Below are 17953 nucleotides of genomic sequence, written 5' to 3' on the forward strand. Positions count from 1 at the left end.
ATTGAGTGGCTGGAACAAAGCATCAGAGGAAAAAGGGTTTGGAAAACATATCAAACCCTCCGTGTTTATTTCGCCCTATCTAACGGGCAGAACCAAACCAAGTCACGTTCTCCTAGCCAGCCCAGCAGTGCTTAAAGGGGCCTGAAAGAAAGCAGCACTCCCCCGTCTGCCCGTCCTGGTTAATTCTGCACCCAACCCCCAAGTCAATCCTGTCCCCCCATCAATTCTACCCCCAGAGCCCCACTTCTGCTCCTCCTGGGGTTCTTCACGCCCCACTCCGAGGCCCGGGGGCAGCAGCGGGCTCCCCTCTCCCGCTGCCAGGCATTGCTGGGAAGCACACAGGAGTGATGAGCGGCTGACCTCCGCGGACAAAGGAGAAAAGCCGCCAGTCAGGGTTTTTTCTCCCAGGCGGTGCTTTAAACACTGCAGCCTGGGTCGTCCTGGGACCCACCCCGAGCTGGCTGTAGGCCCTGCAGTTCTCCTTCCAGCCCATCAACCTCACCTTCTCTCCCCTTGTCCCCTGGGTTCTCCCAAGTGTACGTGGGTCCTGACCCACCCTATCAAGCCAGGTTGGGGGGCTGCCCAGGAGACAGGCCCAGGGCTGTTAAGACCACTGGCTCTGGCAAGGTCTTCTACTGACCCTTACGTGGAAGTGGCTCGGTGACTTAGAAGTGGCCTCCTTGCCTGGAGCACCCTAGACAGAAGCATTTAATCAAAACTCTCCTGACAGACACACCAGGCTAGTGCCAGATCCAGAGACCAGTATCAATCATTATCAAAGAGCACCCCCACACTTATCCCAAGATGTAGAGATGGGGCAAAGGGCAGTGGCACTCCACCTGGGGCAAGCTGAAGGACGTCTCCATCAGACTCTGTGATTGTCACAAATAGAGAGATCCAGAATACAGCACTCGTGGTAACTAGCTCATAATCCAAAAAAGGGAGCGGTCGAGATGGGACCCATCTAAAATCCCAGAGCTTTGGGGACAGGATGGGTTGAGAGGGAAAACCCTTTTCCCTCCCCCCGTAACTTTCACGATTGACCCATCTCAAAGGCGCTTATCTGTACCTCATCACTGTGGTCTCAGAGCACTTCACACTCTGATTCTTTTATCCTTAACACCCCTGAGAGGCTGGGCTGGGGTATTATCCCCATTGCGCAGATGGGAAACTGAGGCACAGAGAGATTGACTTACCCAAGGGTCACATGGGAAGTCTCTGGCTGAGAAGGGACTTGAACCTAGGTTCCCAAGTCCTACGTTTAGTGTCCTAACCACTGGGCAGTCTTTCCTCTTTATATAATAGACCGACCTCTGACCAACCCTGAGCGTAAAGCGCTCAAAATCCAGCTCTGAACTGTGTGGCTTAGACCCACGTCTAGCAATAATTAATATAGTAACTAACCCCACTAACTAAAGGTTACAGCAGGAGTAGATGTTTTCTCTTACCCTGGTTACAATGCAACCAAGTTTAACCCGTCGATCTCTGCAAGCGATTTTGGGTTTTTTCTTTTTGCCTCTCTTGGTGTGTCTTCACTACACCATTAACCTGGCCTCCTATCCGGGTTCTAGCCCAACCCTTCCCCCCACCTTCCAGCCCAACTTTTCCCCCCACCTTCCAGACACAAAAACCTTGGACCTGGGTTTCGATGCTTACAGTGGTCTGAGAAAAAAAAGTGTCTGTGGAGGATGGGGTCTATCACCAGCCCCAGATGTGCCCATCCTCTTGCTTAGAGCCGAGACCTCCCATCAGTTCTACCCACGTCTGTTCTGCCCGCCATCAGTTTTGCACCCCCCAGCGAGAAAGCTGTCAGCTCCGGAGGGGAAGGGGAAAGAACTCTGCCTGCTTTCTGACGGCAGGGCGATGGGGAAAGCAGCTGATCAGAGAAGCCCCCCTCAGGCTCCTGGCACACTGAGCACTGCTCGGGTCCGAGGTGCTCTCTGCCCCGATGAGCTAGCCTGGCATGGAGGTAGCCCGGGCTCTGCTGTCACTCATGCTGGAACGCGCTCAGTTTGCAGTGAGGACGCAGGCTAAGCCACTCCAATGCTGACAGTCCCCCAGAGCCTTCCCACAATGGCCCGCTGAGGACAGACGAGTTCTCCTGCAAGTCACCCAGTGGACTGGGAAAGACTCGGAGCATCTCAGCCCGAAGAACCAAGGAACGTGCCCCCCTGAGTCTCCTGGGGGTTAATGCAGAAACCATGAGGGCACAGAAACGCAGGTGAGACTTCGCCGGGGGCTGCTCACACCAGTTAGGCTAAACTATGTACTCAGACCAGGGGGCTGACCACCTGGGCTAACTGCGCAGTGAAGATCCAGCCTATGTTTTTGTCACCAACTGCCTTGATCCCTTCCCGGCAGCTGCTCGTCTTTAGTCCAGCCGTCACGGGACACAGAGCACACATCTGAGAGAAGCCGCCTGCGGCTGCATGAAGGCCCCGAGCATACTCAACCGCAATGGATCTCCATTCTAGGACGTGGCGCTAGAATCATCAGGCCAAGAGTTTCAAAAACGACTTCTGCTTATGGGTGCCTCCATTTTTGGGAACCCAATTTAGGTGCCTTAAGGTGGTCCGATTTTCAGAGGATGGATGCTCGGCCCTATCTGTGAATCGGGATCTTTAAAGTATCCCAAGCTGGGCAACTCAATAGTTGCCTAAGAAAATCTTGGCTAAGATCATCACAGATCAATAGTTATATGGGTAATTTCTCTCCTTTCCCCCTGCAATGTTTTGACCAGCAGAGGGCAGCAGGGATGTGCAAAGTGTTCTCACCATATTCAAAACCCTACAGAATTCAACTTTTTAAAAACTTTATAGCAAATTCCACAATCACAGGCCAATGCAAACAGTCCAAACAACCACCCCCAGAAAAAACGTGTGTAAGATCCAGAGAACAGTCTTCCTTAGCTTTCCATGGGTTTACATCAGGCCCTTTGTTACTCAAGCTTAAACCTGGAGAAACTCCACTGAAATCAGAGGAGTTACTCCAGATTCACCCAGGGCGGAGTCAGGCCCAAGAACTTTCTAACTGGCTTTGCAGAAACGATTTCCCTTTTCCGTAATTACCTTAAGAGCGGGCTCTCCACATTGCTCCTAGTACGGTCACATGAATTTCAACGCGCCGCCCGACAGTCCGAACAGGTGAGTGGATCGTAAACGGGTATATTTACATCACTGCCAAATAGGATTGTAGTGGTCGTTGGATTGCTCGTCTGGGTCTTGGAAGATGTGGGTTCAATTCCCTGCTCTCCCAGTGTGCCGAGGACATGCGGGTGTGTGTGTGTGTGTGCGGGCGAGCGCTCCAGTCTCCGGTGAGCAAGGGGGGACAGAAGGGGAGGAGCAGAGGGGAAAGCGCTGGGGGTAGCCTCCTGCAATGGCACATTCACCTGCAGCCCATGCAGAGAAGGAAGGGTCAGAAAGTTAGGAAAGGGCTCAGGGAAATGCAGCAAGGTCTGGAGTGGAACAGGCCTAGACTGCTGACTAGAGGGTCCCTGAGCCAGAATGCAGAGTAGAGGGTGGGCCCAGGTTCTCCAACCAGCCACTGGGGAAGTGGTACCAGAGGGACAGTGAGTAAGGAAACTGTTGGAGCCTGTGTGTGAGGAGAGACTTTCCTACCCCCCGCGAAGGGGAAACCACAATAGTGACCTGAGTCACAAGGGGGCCGCCGCACACCTGGGGTGAGAGAGGGGCTGCAGAGAGAGGCGGCGGGACAGTGCACAACTGCAGAAAGGGGCATCGAGCTGGTGAGCTATTCCCAGAACGGCCAGGAGGAGAAGCCATACCTGCTGTGAGTGGAGCACCCCGTGACAACTACCTCCACAGCAGATATGAATGATGAGGGAGCAAGTGACGTGACCTGTCTTGGATGTGCTAGGTTTTCGTTTCTGCCAAGGGACATTAGAGATTCCTGGTGCAAGCCGACGGACATACCGGAGGAGAAGATACGCGGGCTGGAAGTGCAGATTTCAACCCTGAATAGCATTTGAGAAGACAAAGTTGTCTTGGACAACCAGACTTAGGAAGAAATCGAGCCCGCAGGGGAAGGATCCGTGACAAGGCACCGGGAAAGAGTGGAAACTGAAGGACAACTGGCCATCTGGGACCAAAAGGGGAGAGAGAACCACGAGGTGGGGTGCCGGAATGGGGAGGGGGCCAGGACCCTCCCACTTTTCACCACAGGTCCTGCCCCTTGCTCCTCCCCTTCCCCCCAAGGCTCTGCTCCCCGGCCAAACTGGGGAGCCATGAACCTTCCATCTGCCTGGGGTGGGCGGGGCCTGAGAGCAGCTCCCAGCCCATGGTCCCGCCCCCTGGGCCCCCAACCAGGGCAGATGGAGGGTCTGAAGCTCCTCAGGCAGCGCTTACCACGGCCCGTCCTGCACATGCTATGGGTCAGTCTTCGCTGCGGAGTTAAGGCAGGTGATCGGCAGCCGGATCTGAGCGCCCAGGTTAGCCTAGCCCGGGTGCGAGGGCCACAGTGCAAAGCCTTACTCGAGTTACTGTGTCCTCACGGGTGCCGCCCTCCCAGTGTGTGTGTGTGTCGCTGGGACTGCAGGTGTCACATCCCAGGGTTCTCTGTGCTGCACTCAGCTGAATTGTGGGAGAACTCGTCTGGGCCCGCAGGGGGACTGTGGGATGGCACTGGAGGACTAGCAGCACTGGAGTGATGTAATCTGCACCCTCACTGCAAAGTGGGGGGGTTACCAGCCCGAGTGAAAGCAGTACCCACGCTCTACCCTGCGCCCTGGGCCAGGCCAGCTAGCCTGGGCGTGAAGTACCAAACTCAGGGGAGAGGGTTGTGCGTGTGGACGGGAGGGAGGCTACAGGCAACGTCTGAGTAACAGTTAACTTTGCAGTGAAGACAGACCCTACGAGGCCTGGACCGACTTACGAACAGCTCTGTGCCTCGGTTTCTCTGCCTAGAATATGGGGAAAACAATACTTCCCAGGACCGTGGTGTGAGCCTTAGGCCTGGTCTACACTCAAAGATTAGATCGACCCAGCTCTGCCGCTCAGGGCGGTGAAACGTTTTGCCCCCAGTCGCCATGGTTAGGTCGACCTAACCCCCAGTATAGCCGCAGCGAGGTTGACAGAAGAATCCTTCCATTAACGTAGCTAATTCCTCTCAGAGAGGTGGATCAACTACAGGAATGGAAACAAACGCCTTGCGTTGCCGCAGGAAGCATACAGCTGTGCCGCGGTAGCGTCGACATAGCCGTAGTTAGCGAATGCTTGCAAAGAGCTCAGAGATCCTCGAATGAGACTATGGCAGTGCCAGGTATTGTACTGGAATGTCAGTGCTGATGCAAGCCCCACCACAGCTGGGCACGCCTCCCCCTCCCGCCGCCTGGAAGGGGCAGGATACAGCGATTAGCCGGAGAACAGAAAGCACCATCAAGTTCTTTAATTAAACAAAGGTTGTGCCATTAACATCACTGCTTGATGCAGATGGCTGGCTGGCGCAGCATTGTAACCCAGCAGCGTTCTATCCTGCCCGTCGTTCAAAGGTTTCTTTGCTTCCTCTGGGTCAGCGTCTCCACCTCCTTCATGAACCGCAGGCACAGCTCCTCCTGCCACGGCAGAGCCACGCACTGCACCGCCATGGGCAGCCCCACGCCTCCCCGGATAGCCTGACAGAGAGAGGGAAACAGACTGACGCCCGAAGTCCAGGGGAAGCCGCCGAGGGCGACACAACTTGGGGTTAGATGTTCAGCTGCGTGTGGGCGTTCTCCCTCTGTGCTGCCCCAGCTCCGCGCAGACAGCCGGCACAGGAGACCTCGCGCGAACTGCCCAATGACCACCAGATCCGTTAAGATCTTGAGCCGTTCGATCAAAACATTTCTACTTATTACACTGTGATCCTGACCTTATCTTTTAGGAGGGGTCAGTGTGTTCCTGTTATCCATGGGGAATGTTTTTATACCATCCTTGATATCGGGATGTTCTGGTACCACTTGATATCGGGATGTGTTTGCATGAGTGCTTTGTGCCTAGCACTTCTTAGGAACGTGTATTTCTGCAATATCAGCCCTGTTCTTGCCAGATTCGGTGAACTTGCAGGCAAAGCCTGACGCTTGCTCGCAGCCTGACTTTGGCTAACTTTGCTTTATATCAGCAAAGCTTGCCCACTACTTTAGCTCAGGCCTCATACCAGGCCTCTGATACAAGGCCTTCTCTCTCAGGCGCTCTTCCTACTACACAAGTCTCCTGAGAGCGGTTAGCAACTGACCTTTACAAAGACCTTGTCCCACCAATCGTTATAGTGTCCTCTGTAGGTCTTCAGCTCTTCCTCATCCTCCTTCGTCACCGTGGTGACAGGCACAACCCCGGCGGGGAAGTCCAAGTAGTTATACAAAATAGTGTAACTCGCTGCCACTGCGAGAGAGAACAAAGAGGTGTCGCAGTCAGGTTACCAACTGTACCCAGTTCTAACGGAAGAGCCTCCTTCTATTTCAGCTATGACACCAAGAGCAAAGATTTTTCATTGGTGATCGACTCCCTTTGTGAGGGAGGCACGAACATTGTTAGCTTAGAGAAGATTTCACTGCTGGTTCCTCACATGCAGCATGGTAGGAACATTGGACCATAAAAGGCCTGACAGCCTCTCTACGTCTGTCTTCTCTTTTGGAGGTCACTCCATCCAAGAATACCTCTTTTCCAGCAGACATTGCTCAAATGCCTGCCAGCTACCCTTCTCTATTCAGGGGCTTATCCCACGTCCATCACCACGGTATCTGCTCCCAAGTTTATTCCATACACAGACTACGCAACTCTCTGTAAGAGCCACTGTCCTGCGAAAACTTCAGGCTGTGCCGGGGAGGATATTAACAAAACATTGGGGGTAAAATTTTCAAAAGTGTGCAAGCGACTTAAGAGCCTCCATGCCATTTTCAGAAGTGACTTAGGCCCAAATCCTCAAAGGTATTTAGGTGCCTAAGTCCCACTGACTTCAAAAGGAGTTAGGCGCTCAAATATCTTTGAGGATGTAGACCTATGTGGCTAGGTCTCATTGACTTTCAAGGAGCCTTGGTCTAAGTTATTTTTGAAAATGGGATGTAGGTGCTTTTGAAAATGTTATCGGGCATCCTTTGCTACGTGTCCTGTGGCTGTGGTCTGACTTACAGGTGAACAAGTGTCATCAAAATCAGAGAATTCTGCAAAGAAACCACTGCACTGAGACAACATTAAACCCTCCGGCATTAATGCTCGGAAACTGGACCAACGTTGAAAGGAATTTTTAACAAGTGCCTCCTGAACTGGTATCAAAACTGGTTGTTACCAGCGTAGACAGGACAAAACCGCTCTCGGCGTGGAACGAAGCCTCAGTCACGCTTTCCAAAACAATATTGAAGATGGTTTGGTCCAATCTACATTAGAACTAACCCATTTTCAGCAATGGTTCAACTTCCGAGCATTGGCAGGGCTTTCCAGGGAGAGAAATCTCTTGGTGCTAGGATATACCCTAGTGCAGGGCTTTTGAGCCTGGGGGCTGCGACCACCCTGGTCTTTCCATGTTGCTAAATGTCCTAGCTGGGTCCTAGATAGATCCAAGCTAGAAGGACAGGAGATCCTGAGGTAGGCTAACCTCCAGCCATTTCACAGCAGACTGCGAGGGCTATTAAGCAGAGTAAGAACGGACGAGTCAGAGTTCCTTGAACAACCCAAAGAGTTGAGATGGGCCCGACTCTAGAAGTTCCCAAGGAGTTCTACCTGAGAGCTTCCCAGGAAATCCAATCTGAAACGCAGGGCCCACAACCGGACACAGCATCACATCTAGGTCCAGCTTCCTCCATTCGGCGATGAATTCTCGGCGATACTCCTAAGGAGCAAACACACACTTGGAGTTCAGCGTCGATAAAATCATGAAAATGATCCTACCAAGAACAGACTTAAAATAATAAACCCGGGGCCAGATCCAAATTCCTGCTGAAGTCAATGAAACAAAAAACCTTTCCCACTGGCTTCAATGGTCTGTGGGTCAGGCTCCAGGTTAGCAGGATCGACAGTGGGGCTCCACCATTAAACAGCTTTTTAAGTGTTCTTGGCGTTGGGAGTTTGCCAGGACATCTCTCCTCCTGACAAGGCTCCCAGCTGTTATGATTTCAGAAGAGCAAACAGTTTTCCAGTCTTTTCTCAAAGCCTATACATAATAAACCACAGTATTTGGCACCTTTCAACCGCCCAACTCAAAGTGCTTTCCAATGATGGGTAAACACCAACACCCCTGGGAAACTGAGGCACTCAGCAATCAAATGACTTGCCCAAGGTCATGCAGCAAGCCAACGGAAGAGTCAGGACTAGAACCCGGATCCCCTGTCTGCCCTATTCACTTCCTCCCACTGGTGAATTGCTGAAGATAAAACACAACCTATGACTGTTCTCACACAAGACAGTGTTTTAACAGGGCTGGCTGGAAAGCAAGAATTCTGTTTTGGGAAACATTTTGAGGATTCAGAATTTGGTTTCGTTCTGCGTCTCTCTCTCTCTCTGGCTAATGGATATTATTTAGACAAAGTGGATCAGCTCCAACAGAAGAGCCTGGTGATGAGAACACTCAGGAATTCAAGTCCCTGCTTCAGATCCCAGGTACAGTAGCACCTCAGAGTTACGAACCCCTCGGGAATGGAGGTTGTTCATAACTCTGAACAAAACGTTCCGGTGGTTCTTTCAAAAGTTTACAACTGAATATTGATTTAATACAGCTTTGAAACTTTACTAGGCAGAAGAAAAATGCTGCTTTTAACTCTCTTAATTTGAATGAAACAAGCGCAGAAACAGTTTCCTTACCCTGTCAAAACTCTTTTTAAGCTTTCCCATTCTTTTTTGGTTTTAGTAATTTGCATTTAGCACAGCACTGTACTGTATTTGCTTTTATTTTTTTAGTCTCTGCCGCTGCCTGATTGTGTACTTCCTGTTTCAAATGAGGTGCGTCGGTTGACCGGTCAGTTCGTAACTCTGTGTAAACCTGGATTTCTCACAACCCAGAGGGAGAGTCTCTCTCTCTGGTTTTGACCAGAAAACAGTGTCAAAAAAAGATTCCCGACCAGCTTTAGCTACCAAAACTAAAGTTAGGCTCTTAACTGCCTATTTAGGGTCCTGAATAAAAGTGGCCTGATTTTCAGAGCTGCTGAGAATTTGCAACCCTAGTTAAGTCACTTTAGGAACTGCAGGTGCTCAGTATCTCTGAAAATTACACCACTTCTATTTAGGAGCCTAATTATGCATTTAGGGTCCCCAGCTTTAGACACCGGGATTTGAAAGTGTCGGCCAAAACACTCCTCGGGAAAGGAGCAGATCCCAACGCCTCTGTTTAATTTGCCATCACTCTCAGTTAGAAGGCCCAGGGAGCAGAGTGTATCCTCTGTATTTGCCAACAGTAAAGCTATGGAGCAGAGACCCTGATTAGAATACGCAGGAGAGGAGCTCCTGGGAACGCCTTGTTTTCCTACACTGGACAGCAGGTTACACACTGCAAAACTCACAGAATTATCCAGAGGCAATGTGGTCTAGAGGACAGAATCCAGGTCTCAATCCAGTATTCCAAACTCTACCAGCAACCTGCTAGGTGACCCCAAGTAAGTCGTGTCTCTCTGTGCCTCAGTTTCCCCTCTTATTCATTGTCTAGAGAGTAAGCTCTTTGGGATATGAATAGTTTCTTACCATGTGCGTACAGCACCGAGCACAGTGGAATCCTAGGCCTGGTCTACACTAGGAAATTAGGTGGGTAGAACTACATCGTTTAGGGGTGTGAAAAATCCACACCCCTGAGCCACGCAGTTAAACCGACCTATCCCCCACTGTAGACTGCGCTAGGCCGACGGAGAATTCTCCCGTTAACCTAGCTGCCACTCCTCGGAAAGGTGGAATCCCTACGCCAATGGGAGAACTTCTCGCGTAGTATTTTAAGTGTAGACAAGCCCCTGATGTTGGCTGGGGCCTCTAGGTTCTATCATACCAATGACTTCCAAGCTTTTTATTGTCTTTGAAAGAATTTCTCCTTGTTTAGTGGAGCCGACCTGGAAGGACACCCCCAATTCAATCCTAGCTTCCAAGGAGATATTTCAGAGCTGCCAAAATAAATGAGCTGAGCAAATATATTGGACTTTATCCTGGTTTACCCTACAAATGTTTAGGGCCAGACCCAAGTAACTGGTAGCCTTTCTGCTGATGTCAATGAGCACTGAATCAGGCCTGACAAAAGAGGATTAAAGAGCAGAACCAACTGTTCCGGTTGGTGCTTTACCTCAATCTCACAATGAAGTTTCCAGAGTTCTTTCACCGACCTACAGATGTCAGAAAGAAATTGGAAAGAATTAAACTCAATTGCAAGAGACAATTAAAAAGAAGTGGCTTTCGCATCCCACAATCTGCTGTCATAGTGTGCAACTGAGAAAGTGGGGGGAGTGGTTACGACTTGACTGAGGTTGGCTGAAGACATAGGGTGAAATACAGGTCAATGGGAGTTTTGCCATCGACTTCAGTGAGGCCAGAATTTCATCCATTCTATATTACAAGTAAGGATTTCAGTATTGGGCCGTGGCAGGACACAGCCTGTCATGGGGAGGCACCATCAAAAGACAGCTAGCACATTCCGGACAATGGTTCGGTGACACCTGCAAGGTGGATTCTCCATCATTTTAAAATCAAGCTTGGAGGGTTTTCTAAACGTTCTGCTGCACGATTGATTTTGGGGAAGTTCTATGGCCTGTGTTAGACATAGGCTTGGAAAGATTCGATTTTGAATCAGTAAATGTTGGTAAATGATTTCACCGAACCCACACAAACTGATGGGGAAAAAAAAAAAACTTCCATAGGTGATATCTGAAATGTACAGATAGGCGAAGCTAGAAAAACGCTGCTTGAGAACTTAAGAGTTTAATTTAAGGCTATTTACTTTGCATATTTTGACATGGGACGTTGACAATGCGGCTGAAGCTTTAACTTTTACATCTCGATGTCTACTCTGATTAAATAAGTATTGTCTGACCCCTCACCCCATAATTTCCGGCAAGTATGAAAATTTCAAATCGAGACAAAGAAAAATTCTTTAAAACATCGATATCACCCATCTGGCTTGAATTCTGCCAAGCCTAGTTACAGAGGAGATCAGGCGTATTCCTTCCAGAGGGAACTGTCATTTCAGGGCAGATGTTGGGCGAGATTCTCACCCTGCTCTGGTCCCTTTGCATCATGTAAAAGGGCTGGAGCCGTGTAAAGTGTCCCTAAAAGTCCTGGGTTAGGAGCCAGCCGGGGGCGTGGGGGCAGGAAGGGTGTGTCCGAGGCAGGGCCCCAGTGTGCAGTGCTACAGAGATTCAGGAGCTGTGGCCCACAGGGCAGCCTGGGAAGGTTAGAACATAAGAACGGCCATATTGAGTCAGACCAACAGTCCGTCTAGTATCCTGTCCTCTGGCTGTAGCCAATGGCAGGTGCTTCAGAGGGAGCATTTTATTGTTGAGGCATAACATTATGAGGTTAATTTTTAAACTCAAAATGGTAAAAACACAGAAAAGTAGAGCAAAGTCCTGATGTATTTGTTCAGACTCAGAATTATTTACCTCTCGTTCATGTTTCTCAGGACGTTTGCTAATCTAGGCACCTAGAGGGGAAAAAAGGAGGAAAGAAAACGGACATGGAATACAGGTTGTTTGTTTGTTTAAAGATACGTCTAACGGCTCAGATGACTCTGGCTACAACAAATGTACATTTGGGAAATTAAAGATGAAATGTGCACGTCTAGTGGTTTGAGCAGGGGGCTGGGAGTCAGGACTCCTGGGTTCCATTCCCAACTCTGGGAAATAGTGTAAGATAATGCTTAGAGGACGGGACCGGGGGTGAGGACTCCTGAAGTCACTTCTTGCTTGTGTGACCTTGGACGGGTCACCCTCAAAACGGGGATACCACCACTTCATTGCTCTCACCCTTTGTCTGCCATGTCCCTTTAGAGCACTTCTCTTCGGGTCCATCCACACTCAGGATGGAGGTGTAATTTCCAGCTCACGTTTAAATACATCCTTACTATTCGTATGTACCGCACCTAGCGCAATGTGCCCCAGATGTCAGTGTAATACAACTAACCAACCGACAGATCTGTGACCAGGCCCGGGTTTGGACCCAAGTTCTGACAAAGCTGGACTGAGTTTTGCTTTTGTACGGAAATCCCACGCTGCATAAATTGAGCCTGATTTGACTAGGAATAAACAGCGCTGGGTGAATAATATTCCTGAAAAGTTCAGCCAAGTATCCCCCTCCACGCCCCCCAGTGATAAACGAAGTACCTGGGAGCACACTGGGGCATTATCCAGCCAGCTCTGCAGATGGGTGAATACAATTTGTCCAGTAAGTTACCCGTAATTCCCACCCACCCGTCTATCAACAAATCATTCACCTCCCTGTGTGACCAGCTCCAACAGTGAACATTTCGCTCGGCTCTAGTTCAAGGTCATGGCAAAGTGGGAGAAACTGCCATTCCCTGCCCACTTGGAAGAGAGGCAAGCCCCAGACCACATCCCTTCTCTCACTCATGGTACGGCTACACTGCGGCTGGGGGGTGCACTTCCCCATCTGGGCAGACGTGTACACACTAGCTTGGCTTGACCTAGTGTTGCTAACAGGCTAGCGATCTCAGGATGTACCTATCCCGAACTGCCGTCTGAGACGCCATGGCCGTGCTGCCACTTTTAGCACCTCTGTGCTGCTGTGTGGACCGGATGGAGCCAGGCTTCTTAAGGAGTGAGAAGGGGGCTCCCATCCAGAGATTGCCAACTGAGCCAAATGACACATGTGGTGATGTGGGCTCCTCTCTGCTGTGGATACAGCTTGGCTGAAACGCCTTTCATGAGGAACTCCACACTGAACCGGCCATCTGCAGATCATTGCGGGAGGTTTAGGTTGGATATTAGGAAAAACTTTTTCACTAGGAGGGTGGAATGGGTTCCCTAGGGAGGTGGTGGAATCTCCATCCTTAGAGGTTTTAAGGTCAGGCTTGACAAAGCCCTGGCTGGGATGATTTACCGTATATACTTGTTCATAAGCCAAATATTTTTGGTAAAAAAGCGATGCATCGAAGAGCGGGGGTCGGCTTATAAACGGGGTCTACACCAAAATTTGATGATTTTAAACTCTATGGAATCATTGAATTGAATATCTAATACATTGCTGTTTTGTTTACCTGGAGTATCTGCAGGCACGGAGCCCCTCAGCTCCCTGTGGCCGCGGTTCGCCGTTCCCAGCCAATGGGAGCTGCGGGTTCGCCGTTCCACATCTCCCATTGGCTGGGAAAGGCGAACCGCGGCCACAGGGAGCTGAGGGGCTCCGTGCCTACAGACGCTCCAGGTAAACAAAACGTCCCGACCCGCCTGCGGCTTACCCTGACGGGCTGGGAGCCAAAGTTTTCCAACCCCTGAAATATAGGGTCGGCTTATGAAAGGGTCATACAGTTTTTGCTATTTTTACTTATCCATCTTGGGGGGGTTGGCTTATAAACAAATGAGCTAATGAATAAGTACATACGGTAGTTGGTGTTGGTCTTGCTTTGAGCAGGGGGTTGGACTAGATGACCTCCTGAGGTCCCTTCCAACCCTGATATTCTATGATTGCAATTTCTCTCCCCCTGTGTATATTGCCTGTTTTTTTTTTTTTTTTTTTTTTTAAATGGAGATATCCTATCTCCTAGAACTGGAAGGGACCTTGAAAGGTCATTGAGTCCAGCCCCCTGCCTTCACTAGCAGGACCAAGTACTCATTTTGCTCCAGATCCCCAAGTGGCCCCCTCAAGGATTGAACTCACAACCCTGGGTTTAGCAGGCCAATGCTCAAACCACTGAGCTATCCCTCCCCATCTAGTCAAGCAAGCTGCAAGCTCTTTGAGGCAGAAATGGGGTCTTCCTACGTCTATGGCAAATGCCCAGGCAGACTGTGGACACTGCCGGAATACAGATAAACAGTAATAATCTCCATACAAAGATGAGCGGTGTACTGTGGGCCACCTATTTAAATTATCTGAATAAATATGTACAGCAAGCGGTGGCCCCGAGGTGGCTGCAAAGGAGCACGTGGGAGTCGCTTGGACGGGCACGGTGCAAAAATCAAAGGAAGTGGTGCTTAAAGAGAGACGCAGTGGACTGGAAACGGCTGATTAAAGACAAAAATGTTTCTACCTTAGGGACTTCGCTGGCCCCCCACGACGGTAGAATCGTCAGTGTATTTATTCTCAGCTAGGAAATGCTCTTATCCCTATTGTAGAGCTGGGGATCTGAGGCCCAGAGAGGCTATGCAACTTGCCCAAGGTCACACAGGGAATTGAACCGCTAAGTCTTACGCCAGCACTCAAACCACTGAACCATTCTAGGCACGATATTTTTTGCAGCTAGAAAGAGGCACATGCAGGGGGTTCCCTTGCCCATGGGCTGTCAGCTGTCTCCTCCCCCAAACCCTGCTAAACTTTTCAGGGCCAAGTTTTGGCTTAAACCACTCTGGCAGCACAAAGGGGCCTTAAAGCAGCAAATAATTTATGCCGACGTTAGGCCCTCTTTACACTTGTGGAGCGGTGTAAGGGGGTCTCGGTGCAACTTGAGAATCAGGCCCTCAGTGCTCCCCTTAGTCACCAGCTGTTCAATACATTCTAAGGAGGTTAGCAATAAATGAACCTTACTATTGGTTTGACAATCCAGGACAAGAGGGTTCTTAGCCAGCCTGGTGCTTTACACAACAGAAGTAATTGTTTAATGTTGGGATCTTCTTGCTCCCCTTTGCTGAAAGAGAACAATATAGGCCTTAAGTAGCTCAGGTCTCATACCATCAACTCCCCTGCATGGCATGTTAACGCTGAACTCCATGAAATACTCCACTGGGTTCTCCTGAAAGCTGGAATTCTAACATTCCTGAGCAGAGCAGCCAACCTAGGATTCAACTCAAAATTTATGTTCTTAGGCTGCCAACACTACTGATATCAGCGGGTGTCAGCTACCCTCAATATCCATCAGATCTGCTTTTCTATCTAGCTACTCCCCCGCCCCCTTCCCCATCATTACATTATCTGAGCACCTCACAATCATTAATGGTTTTATCCTCACAATAGCCCTGTGAGACAGGAAAGAATTATCACTCATTTACAAACAGGAAACTGAGGCATAGAGAGGTTAAGTGACTTGCCCAAGGTCTCACGCAGAGTCTGTGGCAAAGCACTGACCCGAGGTCTTCGGAGTCCCCGTCCAGCAGCTTAACCAATAGTTTGTCCTTCACCCCTCTTTGTCACTTGGCCTTACCCAACAGACTATCCTTCATTCCCATTTGCATTTTTTAATGAGACCCAGATGCACATTTTTTAATTCCTAGAAATACAGATGCACATACAAACAGTTGCTCGAGATGATACTTACAAGCGGTCCAAAAAGGTGGCGCACCCGTCTGCAAACAATCCTCTTACCGAAATATCAAACATAAAGTATTCAATACGACAGGGTTTGAACGGCACCAGCTAAAAAGGACAAACGACAGTGGGGTATGAGATGCTTTAGTGATGCAATACAGGGAGTGGTACAGAACTGGGATGGGGGCCCGGTTAAGGGCTTCTGCATCTGTACATTAGCACAATTCACTCACACCCTGTTCACCAGGGTTCACAAGGAATATCTGATGCTGATGTTCCAGCCCCCAAACCTAAAACCCCCCCGAAGGACAAAGAAAGTTGCTATTCCTGCACTGGGTGGCGGTGAGCCCGAGTCTGCTTAGAGCACTTGAGCACATAGTGATGGAGCAGCTGTGTAAACTTACACCCACAAAGAGTTTGACCCAATGAAAAGCAGATCTGCGGCCCGCAACTGCGCTGCTCACTCTGTATACAGCCCCTGTTCCGAATCATGATGGAAACTGGAGAAACAGACCTGATTTCTTACACTATTATGTCTGCAGTGCTCAAAAGGGATCCCCCAAACAGTGGGGACCCCTAGGAATTTAATAGGGTCCCTAAAGAAATTAAAATCCTACAGAATTGAATAGAGAAAGAGCCTCTCTGTAGGTTTTTTGAACCTTTCTATACAATTCTAGTCCAGGGATATAGTCGTCTATTGAATTCTATAGGGTGGTTTTAATGTTGTTATTTTCTATTGCATTCAATAGGCCCCTTTCACAAGGAATTGGAGAATTTTAAACAAGTTACTGAAATGTTGCATTTCTCAATTAAAAAAATAAAAAACCCAAGATGCTCAAGTTATCGGACAACTGACCATTTATTTCTTGCAGTAAGTGTACTCTAATGTCATGGAGGCTGCTTTCGGGATAGCTATATACTGGAGCCCAAGGGAGAAGTCCTGACTCCATTTAAGTCAATGGCAAAATTCCCACGGACTTCACTGGGGGCTTGATGTGAAGTGTTTAGAGCAGGCTTTGCACAGGGAAGCCCTGGTGCATGCTCTTTGGGTGGGACGCGGGCTGAGGCATGAAAGAAGTGGGGAAGGCTGATATGTACACCGACAACAGTTAGGCAAGGCCTGTCTTTTAGTTCTGTGTTTGTACAGCGCCTAGCACAATGGGGTCCTGGTCTAAGTTCCCTCTAAGCTGTGCGGCCGCGCAGCAGGCTATCAAGGGCCACGCAGGCGCGCAGCCACAGGGGCCTGGACTGCGGCTAGGGAGAAGCGCCTCTCCCCCGTCCCTGACCCCGGAGAGAGCTGGCGGGAGTCCTCTCTTCCTGCCGCAACCCCGGGGCAGCCTGCACCCCCAATCTCTCATCCCCAGCTCTACCTCAGAGCACTCACCCCCCGCATCCCAACCCTCTGCCCCAGCCCTGAGCCCCCTCCCGCCTCCAAACCCATCCTCGGCCCCACCCCAGAGCCTGCACCCCCAGCCAGAGCCCTCACCCCCTCTACACACACACCAACCCTCTGCCCCAGCCCTGAGCTCCCTCCCACACTTTGAACCCCTCGGCCCCACCCCCGCCACACATCACCTCCATATTGGTGCACATAACAAAATTCATTCCGCACACGGATGTAAAAAGGGAGAGGGAACATTGGGCCTGGTCTCCAACTAGGGCTCAGAAATGCTACCGCAATACACACAAGTGTATGATTGTTATCAGTACCGTATGGCCTGCATTCTCCAGCAGCTGCTTGGTCTCCAGAACTGCCCGTCTCATGGAAGGACCTGGCATCGTAAAAGAATCAGTGTCATAATATCCTACACGGAGGGGCCGTGAGCTGGAGAACACCTGGAAGAAAGGGTTTTAAGGGAAGGTTGTTGGTGATGGTGGTGGTAGTAAGGACGAAAGTGAAGCTTCTACCAAGAACGACAGTCACATTTGAGGCTTTAAAGCCAGGAACATACATCTATTAAATCAATCCCACTGGGCGAGACTTGTAGGTCCCCGTGTGCCAGCTTTCACATCCTCCCTCTGCCCGTATACCGATGGGTCCAGATCATAGAAACGTAGGGCTGCAAGGGACCTCGAGATGTCAGCAAGTCCAGCTCCCTGCACCGGTGTGGGACCAAGTAAACCTAGATCATCCCGGACAGTTGTTTGTCCAACCTGTTCTTAAAAACCTCCAATGACGGGGATTCCACAACCTCCCTTGGAAACTTATTCCAGAGCTTAAATTTTCTAACTCTCAGGATAGTTATCTTAATATCTAACCTAAATCTCCCTTGCTGCAAATTAAGCCCATTGCTTCTTGGTCTAATTTCAGTGGACATGGAGAACAATTGATCACCGTCCTCTTCATAACAGCCCTTGACATATTTGAAAACTATTACCAGGTCCGCCCTCAGTCTTCTGTTCTCAAGATTAAACAGGCCCAGTTTTTTTAAACCTTTCCAGGTCAGGTTTTCTAAACCTTTGATCATTTTTGTTGATTTCCTCTGGACTCTCTTCAATGAATTCACATCCTTCCTAAAGAGTGGCGCCCAGAACTGGACACAGTTTTCCAGATGAGACCGCACCAGGGCCGAGAAGAGCTTGGCCCT

The 17953-nt window shown here is 49.9% G+C and overlaps 1 protein-coding gene across 2 annotated transcripts in view; it reads right to left on the reverse strand.

Moving 5' to 3' along the window:
• Positions 1-87: 87 nt before the first annotated feature.
• The window catches only part of LOC101934035 (fatty-acid amide hydrolase 1-like), a 28311-nt gene continuing 10445 nt past the window's right edge, over positions 88-17953 (reverse strand). Inside the window, exons 8-15 of one of the 2 annotated variants that reach the window (XM_005311746.4) lie at positions 17076-17201; positions 15376-15473; positions 14649-14748; positions 11555-11595; positions 10243-10282; positions 7710-7818; positions 6229-6374; positions 5389-5629 (exon numbers count right to left, since the gene is read on the reverse strand). In XM_005311746.4, coding sequence (XP_005311803.2) covers positions 5501-5629; positions 6229-6374; positions 7710-7818; positions 10243-10282; positions 11555-11595; positions 14649-14748; positions 15376-15473; positions 17076-17201 — 789 coding nt within the window. In that variant the 3' untranslated portion in view covers positions 5389-5500. Of the gene's footprint in view, positions 321-5388; positions 5630-6228; positions 6375-7709; positions 7819-10242; positions 10283-11554; positions 11596-14648; positions 14749-15375; positions 15474-17075; positions 17202-17953 lie in introns of those variants that run through there. The other variant, XM_065553767.1, reaches the window with a different exon arrangement.

This window comes from Chrysemys picta, chromosome 8, assembly GCF_011386835.1.
Source record: "Chrysemys picta bellii isolate R12L10 chromosome 8, ASM1138683v2, whole genome shotgun sequence".
NCBI classification, from domain to species: domain Eukaryota; kingdom Metazoa; phylum Chordata; order Testudines; family Emydidae; genus Chrysemys; species Chrysemys picta.